Genomic DNA, 11,610 nt, shown 5'->3' with positions numbered 1-11,610 from the left:
GGTTGCTTTTGCTATCCTTTATGAATCGTCCGCCATGCACACATGTTCAAGTCATTTTCTGGGAATATATATTTGTTCACTTTAGCTGTCCATTCTAGGTTTCCCAGGTTTCCAAAAAGAAAAAAAAACATTAAAAGACAGTATTTTTCTAATATATATGTATATATATATATATTAGCTGACAGACAAAAAGAAACAGAGGCCTTGGCAGCCAACAGACTCTGTAAGCACACTCTCGCCCTGTTTATCAGGTCACACTACTGTCTGATTCTGGCTCAGCGACGATGCAAATCTACTTATCGACTCCTTACCAACGGATTGCGCCCCCCCCCCCCCAAAAAAAAAGGCTTGCACCTGTTTGTCTCTGTTTTCATATTGTCTGAAGTCAGCAACCTACTTAAGGCTGGAGACGGTGTAAAGAGGCAAACGATTGAAATGGGTTGAAGAATGAAGTTAATATTTCTATTTCATATAGAGGCTATTACACACAGTATGTTGTGTTTATGAACTGGAGAAAACATTAAAATACATTCTTAAACAAATCGCCTCCATTGGGTCCATATTCTTTACGTGACATAAGCCATGAGTGTTCCGTGGTCGCTGTTCCCACTGTTACCAAATCATTACCATCCAAAAGCATTTCTCTTTCTCCCTTATTATTAAGCGTAACTGTTTGAGATGGACTACCATGGAAACTACCATGCAGCAAGGAGTGAAGAAAAGGTCTTTGGTGTGAATTTAGGCTCTTTGTATAATTTCCAACGAAACTAGGGCAGTGATGCCACCTATTGTCCAGATGGGGGCAGCAGAGAGCCGTAATGTTTTTTTTATTTTTTTTTTTAGTAGAATTGAGTTGTCTGTCTGGTATGCAGAGACTGTTCTAACCTTAAATACAGGGGGAGAGGGAGAGAGAGAGAGAGAGAGAGAGAGAGAGGGAGGGAGAGAGAGAGAGAGAGAGAGAGAGAGAGGGAGGGAGAGAGAGAGAGAGGGAGGGAGGTGTACCTAAGAACTGAGCCAGCTCTTTCTTTTTAAAGACACAAGCACACAAGCACACACACACTCACACACGCAGAAACACTCAAATCAAAAGGTTACATGCCCAACATTAAAACAAGCATCGCTGGCACCTAGACCAATTTAAAAAATATAACTATATATTCAAGTAATACAAAAATAATCTCAAGCTTATTGGAGGTGTAAATAACATTAGATAAAAGATTGTTCATGAATTTGAAGCTTGATGTTTGATTTGCTGTCATCCATGTGTATCTAAGCAGCCAGTGGAGAATGGGTTCAAGTCCAGTATTCCCTTTTACTAAGGTTCCTCTTCAGCCCTGCCACCTGCGTTCTCCAAACGTTCCACACTAGAACACGCATTCAGAGACTGGTGGTACACACGCCTTTTAGCTCCAGGAGGAGCCAATCACAGCCTCCGCTCCTGGTGAGTCCTCCAATCAGCTGGCTCGTTGCTGGCAGGCAGGTGCGTGCGCGAGCAGCAGGCGGACCTTCCCTCGGAGGAAGTTGATGTGGACGGCGAGCAGCTCTGGGAGGGACGACAGCCTCGGCGTGTGGTGGTCAGCGGAGGCCGGGGCTGGCGTGTGGTGGTCAGCGGAGGCCGGGGCTGGCGTGTGGTGGTCAGCGGAGGCCGGGGCCGAGGAGAGGCCCTGGGGAGAGATGGGAAGACTGAGATAAGGTCTGGGATGAGGTTTGGGGTGAGGTTTAGGAAAAGGGTCTAGGATGAGGTCTAGGATGGGGTCTAGCATGAGGTCTGGGATGAAGTTTGGGGTGGGACTTGGGATGAGGTCTGGGATGAAGTTTGGGGTGGGACTTGGGATGAGGTCTGGGATGAAGTTTGGGGTGGGACTTGGGATGAGGTCTGGGATGAAGTTTGGGGTGGGACTTGGGATGAGGTCTGGGATGAAGTTTGGGGTGGGACTTGGGATGAGGTCTGGGATGAAGTTTGGGGTGGGACTTGGGATGAGGTCTGGGATGAAGTTTGGGGTGGGACTTGGGATGAGGTCTGGGATGAAGTTTGGGGTGGGACTTGAGATGAGGTCTGGGATGAAGTTTGGGGTGGGACTTGGGATGAGGTTTGGTCCAGGCTCCTCTAGTCCTGATTCCCATGTCCCGGCCCTGAAGCTCCCTGTGGGAATGTCACTAAGCCGATAATCTTCTGGTTATGCACCCAAACACCAGGACACCCAAGCCTGGTTATGCACACAAACACCAGGACACCCAAGCACGCCAGGATCAGGCCAACGCCCACCGGTTGGAACTCTCCAGGTGGGCTCAGACGCTCACCTGGAAGTGAAGGCTCCGCAGCACCCGGCCCAGGCTCTGGAGGTTCCTCCTGTCGCTGGCCAGCAGATCCTGCAGGACGGGGTTTCTGACAGAGGTGCTTACAGCAGCCAGGGCCTGGCTGAGCAGAGACAGACCCCACCACACCTCCTCCACCTGGGCCCCCACCTTCACGCGCACACACACCCATGCATACACACAACAAGTTTATATTTCATCAACTTGAACTGAAACGATCAAACAGACACTGTATGAGATTATGACAGGAGCAATTTACTAAACAAAACAAACACCAACATGGGGTACTCCAGACTTCTACTGATATTTCAGTGTCAACACATTCTCAGTGTACACAATGAAGCAGGCACACTGAAGCTAATGTATTCTTCAGTTCCCTGCTCAGTGTTTGAGGAGCTGCATGAGACTGGATGTCGGACACAGATACACATCATTAGGCTACAGGCAAATCTGTTTGTACAAGAGATATATCACTGATAGACAGACACTCACATCTTTTGTCTCCCAGACAACAAAGTCGACGCTTGTGGGAGGAACAGCAAACGAGGCCGTCACAGTGCACCCAGCCTTGCAGCCACGCTGAGACAGGAGCGGGAGCAGGATGGAGGGGGTAACATCAGATAGACAGATCAGACAGACAGACAGGCAGGCAGACAGGCAGGCAGGCAGACAGATCAGACAGGCAGATCAGACAGACAGACAGACAGGCAGACGGAAATATTAGACAGACTGACAGACAGATCAGGCAGACAGACAGACAGACAGACAGATCAGACAGACAGGCAGATCAGACAGACAGGCAGATGGAAATATTAGACAGACTGACAGATCAGACAGGCAGACAGGCAGACAGGCAGACAGACAGACAGACAGACAGGCAGATCAGACAGGCAGATCAGACAGACATATTAGACAGACTAACAGGCAGACAGACAGACAGACGGAAATATTAGACAGACAGGCAGGCAGACAGATCAGAGAGACAGGCAGAAGACAGACAGGCAGACAGTAACATCAGACAGATCAAATAGATCAGATCAGACATGAAATCCTTCATGATCTCTTTTATATACACTACACACATGTTTATCTCATCATCAGTCATGCTTCAGAAATCAGAGGGCCGTGTCGACTGTAGTCACTCATTTAGGCCTTCCTTCAGACCATCAGCCTTTCAGTCAATCAGTCCAGTCAGTCTCTCACCAGAGCCTTCTGTGTGTCCAGGGCTTCCAAGACGAAGTGGTCCAGAACCCTCAGGTCACAGATGGGTCTGAGAGGAGTGGAGGTGCTGGGCCCAGTCCTCTGGAGAATCATGATCAGTCCTACCAACAGCTCTGTAACAGACGGCAACACACATCACTAGTCCTACCAACAGACCCGCAACAGTCAGCATTATACATCAGCATACACTTAACTGTTCCTCCTGCTTCTCTACACTACTGCTAACTATACTAAACCGAACAGATGATGTAATTGTTTAGTAGAAGCTTTTTGTTGAAAGTGACATATTTACACAGAGGATTTGAACCTGTGACATCTAGATCTGGAGTGAAATGCTTTACCACTGAGCTAAACTCATCCCCACTGCCTGAATGTAATAGTTACTGAAGTAATACACGCATCATATCATTCATAAATCATACAATGTGGGAATACTGTACATATCCACCCGTGCTACACTCTAAACTGTAACAATGTCGTTTTACTGTAAACCTTTTTGACAGGCAAGTTTGTTATTCACCTACAACACAAAACCTGCGAAATTGTAGGCCAAGTTTGAACGATATAGAGTGATTTTAGATGGAGTTTGTAATGTAGTTAAAGTTACCACCTGTTTGGATTTTTTTGCAAGTAGACAATTTTCATATTCAATTATTTGTATGTTATTCAACTGAATTAATAAGAGTAATAATAACTATATAATGCAATGATCTAACCTGAGACATTCGCAAAATGACGCAACATCTTAGTAAATGTGTAGGCCTACATCGCGTTAAAGAATGCAATTAGTAATTGTATTTGTATAAAAAGACATTAAGTGACTATGTTGACTGTTAAACATAAAACCAACAACCTGATTATTTATCACTTGTCACGCGACTCTGTTCTCTTCCTTTCTCTCCATCCGTCCAAAGCGCAATAATATGCAGTGCACATCGGAAAGCTGGAAAACTATTTTTATTCCAGGATGATTGTCCTGTGTTTTTGGCGGGTCACGCAGAAATACATTTGTCTTACCTCGCTACGCTGTGTCCGCAAGTAATTGAACACATGGCGGTCTCACGAGGCTTCACGACAACCGACTATAACACTTCCATGACTTGTTTCAATGTGCGGAGGATGACATGATGACATTCACCGCGTAAAACTTACCGCCTCTTGTGATCCTCATGGTCACGCCGCCCTCATTGGTCTGTCAAGTGCGAGGTCAAGTCTGTCAATTTATATTTATTTTGTTATGGGTGCGTCACCATCAAAAGCACATTTTTTTATTCACATTTCTTTGCATATAAATGACCAATCTTAGACCGTAAGCGCCAGGGCTGTATCAAAACAAAAATTCATTGTATTTGCTTTCGTGTAGAAGCTTGATTGCAAACATATCTTATCATAGTTTTCCAGAAATGGGGACTTTTAACTTTTAGGAACGTTCAGAGAAAAGCCAAAAACAATCACAGGTGTTGTAAGCGTTTGCACGAGCTTGACAAGAAGCGCCATCTAGTGTCAGGCAAGCTTCTATAGGCTATGGGCACGTGTCAAGTTTGGTAAATGGCTCCTTCAGAAGGCTAACTTCATCTTCATTATTATATCTTGTCCTGTGCTATGCGCAAGCTTTTCAGATAACTTCTGAAGTGATCAGTTATAGGTTTCCAGTCACAATTACCACAATTGCATACAAACATGTCAGGGAGACTAGTAACACAATGTTGAACAGTGAACATGCCCAGTGTAGGCCCACAGTGTAGGCCCTCATACACAAACACACATGCACATGCTACGGTGCAGAACAAGACATGCATTAGGCGTACATCTCATCAGGACCACAGTTGTCGAAGAAGATCTGGAAGTTCTTGTCCACCTCCATCCTATCCTTCAGGAACTTCTCCAGGCTCTTTATTGGCAACTCCGTCACCGCGTTATTCACCCTGTCATTCAGGCCGTAGGCTCCGAACGCAGGCAGGCGGTAGCGCTCCAGATAAGGAGCGTTGTGGTCGAAGTCAGGACAGCAATAGGCCGTCCACATGTACTCTGGGATGCCCACCCGGTTCTGATTGTTCCGACGGATCATGTTGCCCGTGGTGGTGACCCCGGTAACAACGTAGGCGGTGCCACGACAGTAGTTGTTGAGCCGTTGTCGGATGTGGTCCTCGTGCTGGCGCCACGGCCCGCTGTTAAACTCCCGGAACTGAGGAACCGCGTTGGTCAGGGTGTAGGTGGAGGCCTTGTCCAGGGGGTCGGACTGGTGCAGGTCCGGGTTCAGGTGCCCACGCTCGTACTGAGCCGCTTCGGCAAAGTCCGCCAGCACTGCCTGGCTATCCGTCAGTCTCAAAGACACCTGGGCCATCTGAGGGAAGGGCTCCATGTTGCTGCTACCACTGCTCCAGCTCAGCTAGGCTCAGGGAGAAAGAGAGACGTAAAGAGAGGGAGAGAGAGGATGAGAGACAGAGAGAGAGGGGAAGAAACAGGGAGGGAGAGAGAGAGAAATCGTGAAAGAGAGAGAGTCGGAGAGACAGAGACAGTCAATTCAAGTCAATCATCCAAACTATGGAGAGGGAGAGAAAAAAATGATTCAGGGTGCCATACACCTTACCTGTGGCTCATACATCCAGGGCTGGTCCACAGTCTTCTCCCCGTCCGACTTCTTGAAGGTATAGGCCGAGTAGAGGGGCATGTGACGCCGGGAGTCGTAGAGGGTGGCGAAGCGAGGCTTGTCCGCCAGGCGCTGGCATATCTTCCTGAGGGAGTTCTGGGCGAGGTAGCCCCGCGGCGCCGTGCCCATGTACAGCGAGTTCTTACAGCGCTCCTCGTGACTGAAGTCCTCCACCAGCCCAGAGGACGCCCAGGGCACACCTAGGAGGACGGCCAAGGCCACCCCCCAGGCCGGTCTCCAGATGGGCCCCATACTCACACACGCTCCTTCACACCTGCTCCCTCCTTCCCTGTGGTGGTAGCTGGTGATGGTACACAACCCTGTGGTGGAATCTGTCGAACCATGCAGTTCTGATCCTTGATTTTTCTGTGTCGCTTTGGATAAAAGCGCCGACTGAATGAATTAAAATATGAATTAAATGTAGTTTTTCTTGATCTTTCACCCTCTTCCTATTCACCTGTTTTTCTCCCTGTTGTCTTAGTGTTGCCTCTCTCCTGCTTATGGGAAGTGGTGAGGATTAGACAATAGCTTTCATCCAAGCTTAATGTCTCCTCTCAGCTATGCAAAGCGCTGACATAGGATTGGACAGGGCAGGCCTGTATCCCTGACAACCCCAGAGACGGCACATTACATGGCTAAACACACAGAGAAGAGGTGAGGCAGCCTTAAAAGGAAAGACAATTTTGCCTTGAGAGATGTCTACCTCTTTATGACACAACGTGAAAATGAGCATGGAAATCCATTTGTATGTTTATGACTCATTCAAATCGAACATAAACCCACACACACAACGTAACTTGATTCATAAAACATCATTACACACTCGTATGAGAGGCAAATTACTTGGTGAAATGCATCAATGCTGAAAAGAGGGTGATGTATTTTATAAACTAAAGGAAACTGATTGCATGTTTAAACAGTAGCTGTCTGGCACTCCTGCAGACTGTTCTTACGTGAAACTGGCAAGTAATGTAGGTAACATTTTATAATTGTAATATGTTTAGAACAGCTGTGTGTTGGAATGTTTGTAATAAACTGTATTCGGGTAAAGAAGCATATTGGGGTAGTGATCAAATCGGCTTTTATTCAAAGTAAAAACAAGTACAGTTCACAACTTAACAACTACAATGTTATATTTATTTCCATTGCTATGCCAACTATGAACAGATCATTGGTTTTAGTGAGATAAAATGTTGGACACCCGTACCACAGTTTGTGGATAGTTTAAGGATCACTTGCAGATTGATAAGAAGAGTTAGGCCTACACTTCACAGGAGCAAAGGGTGTGCAAATTCAGACAGTAAAAGTAATTTGCTTGGCTAGATTAGATAATGAGAGCTTTCCCCAAGCATGACCTGTGGCAGGCCTTCCTTTCAGCCTCTAAACTCTTCGCATAAACACACATAATTTAACCATTACACACCAACCAAGGGTAGACGACGGCGTACTTATTAGCGATAATTCTTTTGAAACAATATAATTAAGTTTAAGGTTGCATGAGTAATAGAGAATGAGCTGAGAGGAAGAGCTATTAGATGGTGTGATGGAGGTACAGGGGGAGAGGGGAGGGGGAGATGCAGTTGTCGTAGAAAAGCTGCAGGCTCTGGTCCACCTCCATGCGGCTCTTCAGGTGGTTCTCCAGTTCCTGGACGGTCATCTCGTGGACCGTGTTCCCCTCCTTGGCGTTCTTGGCCAGGGCGGCCTGGGTGGGGAAGCGGATACGGACGTCGTGAGGGGCGTTGCGATCGTAGTCGGCGCAGCAGTACGCCGACCACACGTCCTCGGGGATGGCAACGCGGTCCTGGTTGTTCCGGCGAATCATATTCCCCGTGGTGGTTACCCCGGTAACGATGAAGGCTGTGCCGCGGCAGTAGTTGTTGAGACGGATGCGGATGCGCTCCTCGTGCTCGCGCCACGGCCCGATGTTGAACTCCCGGATCTCCGGGACCACGTTGGTAAGGGTGTAGGTGGCAGCGCGGTCGTGCGGGTCGGACTGGTGCTGGTCGGGGTTCAAGTGGCCTCGCTCGTACAGGACCACGTCCGAGTAGTCGTCCAGGACCGCCTGGCTGTCCTCGAACTTCATGTGTAGGTAGCCTGTGGGAAATGGAAGCATGTTCCCATTCCCATCGACCTCCGCCAGCTGAAGAAGGAGGAGATGGAAGAAAGTGAGAATTGGCTACTTACAGGAAAACATGATAATACATATGGCCCTGTTACCTAAATACATAACATTCAGATTATTGTCCCTAACCTGTGGCTCGTACATCCAGGGGTAGTCCACGCGCCGGTCTGCCTCCGTTTTCTTGAAGGAGTACGCCGAGTACACAGGGATGTGTTTGTGAGGGTCGTACAGAGTCACAAAGCGCGGCCTATCGGCGTACCGTTGACATATCTTCTTCAAATTGACTTCGATAATGCCTCGCGGTGGTGTTCCCATGTAGAGGGAGTCTTTGCATCTCTCGACGTGGTTAAAATCCAGGACCACGGTGGCTGGGACGCCGGGAATGTGATAGCTGAGGGCGAGCGTGAATACCAGACCTCCGAGAAAAAGATGCATGGCTGCGGACAGCTAGTAGTCTCCTGTGGTTCTTGCTGGCACGTCTGTGGGATAGTGGAAGTTAAAGGTTTGCAGTTAGAATTTAAATGACATAAATCTTCATGCAAAGCAAGCACGATGGAGTTCGATCACGTGACAGAAAGATAGCTGATGGCCAGTCCTAGTCTGAACTGAATGAGACGTGAGCGTAGAAAATATTTGAGGCCTTTTGTGTTCAGTACCTTTTTAAAAGGCGATGATCCCTCTGGGTTATGAACATATCAGCTTTCTGATCGCCTGCTTTTCTAGCACTTCCGAGCACATGCATCACCATCATCAGGTGGGTGAGTGGGTAGAGCATTTGACTGCAGGCCACAGGGTCAAATCCCCCTGGACTGTAAGTTGCTCTGGATAACAGCATCTGCTACATGAATACATCATTACATTATTATCTCCTTTGCCCTTTGAGATCCATTGAGGAGCTCTGGACCCCAGGCCTTTGGATTCCACTTCAGTGTCATTGTCGTCCCTCTGCATTTCAGGCATTACAGACAGCATTACAGCTGTTGGTATGTCTAAGGGCTTTCATGGAACCGACTCTCCTAGTGGTCTTGCTCACGGAACGCTGCCTGCAAATGATGTAACAACCGAGCATGCTCATCAGCGCGTAAAACTCGTTGAGTACCATCCACCCGCCATAAAAGAATGTGTTTTATTCTGTTTTTCTCTCTCCCCTTCTCATCCACGTCCAGAGACAAGGTGTCCAGGCATGGCTGACAGACTGTGCTCTAAAATGTAAAACTGGCTGTCTAATCTAGCTGGGAAGAACAAAAGGCTTACGGTTCCGATTAGGTTCGAGTGAAGACAAGCCGTGGCAGCAGATAAGAACTGTGAATTACAAACAGAATACCCAGGAATTTAAATTGCAATTTCTGTCAGACCACTTGACTAAATTCTGACTTTATTCAATCTTTGTCACTCATTAAATGTAATCCTCACATCATAATATTTTCTTCAAAACTTTATTCAGAGAATAAATCATGCAATTGACAGGCAACTCAAAAGAAAACAAGACTAAAGGGAAACGTGTGGAAGTCTTTATTGAACAGGAAATAAACTGGGACATGATGTCCAGATATTTAGAGCCGTAATCATTCTGGTCAAGAACAGCATTGCTAAGTGAATGAAGAGATGAATACCTCATAACACATGGACCTCTTACAGAATCAAAGATAAGAAAGATGTCAGATGTAACATTTGAGCAGAATGCCCGCAAAAAAATGGTTTCAAAGCAAATGCAAGCTATTATCAGGGGGCAGACAGTTATCATAAAAAATCTGGAAGCGCTTATCGACATAAGTGACCTTCTTCAGGAAGCCTTCGAGGTCTGGAACTGACATCTCCTGCACCGTGCTGGCCTTCACGTTCATCCCGTGGTACGCGAACGCAGGGAACTTGGAACGCTCCTCGAACGGAGCGTTGTGGTCATAATCGATGCAGCAGTAGGCAGACCACAGGTAGGTCGGTATGCCGACACGGTTCTGGTTGTGCCGGCGGATCGTGTGACCGGAAGTGGTTACCCCGGTGACCACGTACGCTGTGCCGCGGCAGTAATTGTTGAGGCGTTGGCGGACAGTGTTCTCCTGGGTCTTCCAGGGCCCGTTGTTGAACTCCTGGACCTGGGGAACCACGTTGGTCAGGGTGTAGGTGGCGGCCTTGTCGTCAGGGTCAGCCTGGTGCTCGTCAGGGTTCAGTTGGCCTCGCTCGTAGTTCACAACGTTGGAATAGTCTTCCAACACAGCCTGGGCATCCTCAAACTTGCTGTGAAGGTCTCCCTGAGGGAAAGGTTGCATGTCTCTTCCTGTTGAGACTGTGGAGAGCTGAGTGGGGAAACGGAGAGCGAGGAGAGCTGTTAGAGCAGGGAATATTGTTTCAACCTTTCCAAACTTTATTTTTTCACACATGAAGTGAAAGGAGAGGAGGGGAGAGGAGAGAGGAGGACAGTTGGATAGGAGGAGAGGGGGAAGAAGAACAGAAAAGCATATAGAAGAGTAGGCTACAGTAGAGGCCTCATCAAGAACTCCTTTCGAAACTTATTTTTTTCAACCTTTCAAAAAAATAAAAATGGTTGCGCAAAAGATACACGACACTGTCCATAAAGGCAGTAAGCTATGTTTTTTTTATTATGAGAGCCTACCTGTGGCTCGTACATCCATGACACGTCCATCTTTTTGAAGCCGTCAGAGCGCTTGAAAGTGTACGCAGAGTACACGGGGATGTGGTCAAATGTGTCATACAGTGTCGCGAAACGTGGCTTGCCATTGTAGCGTTGGCAGATCTTTTTCAGCGATTGGTCTTGAAGTCCCAGTGGTGGGGTGCCCATGTACATAAACTCTTTGCACTCGGGCGAAAAGTGAGCCTGTACCTCAGCTTGCACCGTCACCAAGGCAACCAGCAGCATGGACCAAGTCAAAACTGACCGAACTCTCACCGTGGAAACCATGGAGGCAAACGGCACGAAGGACTTTAACATGGGCTAATGTTTGATTCCTCAACCTCATTCTCATCCTCGGACACCTTGTATTCTCGCCCTATGCCTGTCTCACTCTCTCCGCCTTCAACTCTGTTTGATATGCAAAGAGAGGAGACAAGAATTCTAGCTGGTGTAAACGTGTAGTTCATATCTAGCCATTGCTATAATAGCCTATAGAGCATAATAGTCCATGGACTTGGAACCATTACATACAATCACTATTTCAAAACTGCGATTGTAACCCGTTTACCCTCGCCCAAATAGCTAGGATTAATGAGCCACACAATGTGTGTACCTGTAATCACCGTCGGTTTGCACATTACGTTGCAAATATACTCCAGAACGTCAAGCGGC

The 11,610-nt window shown here is 47.5% G+C and overlaps 4 protein-coding genes across 4 annotated transcripts; all 4 read right to left on the bottom strand.

Moving 5' to 3' along the window:
* Positions 1 to 1,454: 1,454 nt before the first annotated feature.
* Positions 1,455 to 3,630, bottom strand: LOC136963495 (erythropoietin-like). Its single transcript, XM_067257648.1, has 4 exons — positions 3,520 to 3,630; positions 2,809 to 2,895; positions 2,302 to 2,466; positions 1,455 to 1,664 (listed from the first exon to the last, which is right to left on the bottom strand). Exons 1-4 carry the CDS (start codon positions 3,628 to 3,630, stop codon positions 1,455 to 1,457), a joined length of 573 nt encoding a protein of 190 aa, XP_067113749.1.
* Positions 3,631 to 5,335: 1,705 nt separating this feature from the next.
* Positions 5,336 to 6,439, bottom strand: LOC136962823 (endonuclease domain-containing 1 protein-like). Its single transcript, XM_067256718.1, has 2 exons — positions 6,128 to 6,439; positions 5,336 to 5,926 (listed from the first exon to the last, which is right to left on the bottom strand). Exons 1-2 carry the CDS (start codon positions 6,437 to 6,439, stop codon positions 5,336 to 5,338), a joined length of 903 nt encoding a protein of 300 aa, XP_067112819.1.
* Positions 6,440 to 7,245: 806 nt separating this feature from the next.
* LOC136962822 (endonuclease domain-containing 1 protein-like) lies at positions 7,246 to 8,744 on the bottom strand. The gene is made up of 2 exons (XM_067256717.1): positions 8,439 to 8,744; positions 7,246 to 8,327 (listed from the first exon to the last, which is right to left on the bottom strand). Exons 1-2 carry the CDS (start codon positions 8,742 to 8,744, stop codon positions 7,719 to 7,721), a joined length of 915 nt encoding a protein of 304 aa, XP_067112818.1. The 3' UTR covers positions 7,246 to 7,718.
* Positions 8,745 to 10,000: 1,256 nt separating this feature from the next.
* On the bottom strand, positions 10,001 to 11,256 carry LOC136962821 (endonuclease domain-containing 1 protein-like). Its single transcript, XM_067256716.1, has 2 exons — positions 10,921 to 11,256; positions 10,001 to 10,603 (listed from the first exon to the last, which is right to left on the bottom strand). The coding sequence occupies exons 1-2, from the start codon at positions 11,254 to 11,256 to the stop codon at positions 10,010 to 10,012; spliced, it is 930 nt and encodes a 309-aa protein (XP_067112817.1). The 3' UTR covers positions 10,001 to 10,009.
* Between the last annotated feature and the right edge of the window lie 354 nt (positions 11,257 to 11,610).

Source organism: Osmerus mordax, chromosome 19, assembly GCF_038355195.1.
Source record: "Osmerus mordax isolate fOsmMor3 chromosome 19, fOsmMor3.pri, whole genome shotgun sequence".
In the NCBI taxonomy this organism is placed as follows: domain Eukaryota; kingdom Metazoa; phylum Chordata; class Actinopteri; order Osmeriformes; family Osmeridae; genus Osmerus; species Osmerus mordax.
Note: the sequence above shows the minus strand (reverse complement) of the source record. Positions and strands in the feature narration are given on the sequence as shown.

Excerpts from the sequence above, each read along its gene's own strand:
- LOC136963495 (XM_067257648.1), bottom strand. The coding sequence starts at position 3,630 with ATGATTCTCCAGAGGACTGGGCCCAGCACCTCCACTCCTCTCAGACCC. Across the intron at positions 2,467-2,808 it reads TTGTCTGGGAGACAAAAGAT|GTGGGGGCCCAGGTGGAGGA; the intron begins GTGAGTGTCTGT and ends GTGCGCGTGAAG. Across the intron at positions 1,665-2,301 it reads TGCGGAGCCTTCACTTCCAG|GGCCTCTCCTCGGCCCCGGC; the intron begins GTGAGCGTCTGA and ends ATCTCTCCCCAG.
- LOC136962823 (XM_067256718.1), bottom strand. The coding sequence starts at position 6,439 with ATGGGGCCCATCTGGAGACCGGCCTGGGGGGTGGCCTTGGCCGTCCTC. Across the intron at positions 5,927-6,127 it reads CCTGGATGTATGAGCCACAG|CTGAGCTGGAGCAGTGGTAG; the intron begins GTAAGGTGTATG and ends CCCTGAGCCTAG.
- LOC136962822 (XM_067256717.1), bottom strand. The coding sequence starts at position 8,744 with ATGCATCTTTTTCTCGGAGGTCTGGTATTCACGCTCGCCCTCAGCTAT. Across the intron at positions 8,328-8,438 it reads CCTGGATGTACGAGCCACAG|CTGGCGGAGGTCGATGGGAA; the intron begins GTTAGGGACAAT and ends CTCCTTCTTCAG.
- LOC136962821 (XM_067256716.1), bottom strand. The coding sequence starts at position 11,256 with ATGTTAAAGTCCTTCGTGCCGTTTGCCTCCATGGTTTCCACGGTGAGA. Across the intron at positions 10,604-10,920 it reads CATGGATGTACGAGCCACAG|CTCTCCACAGTCTCAACAGG; the intron begins GTAGGCTCTCAT and ends TTCCCCACTCAG.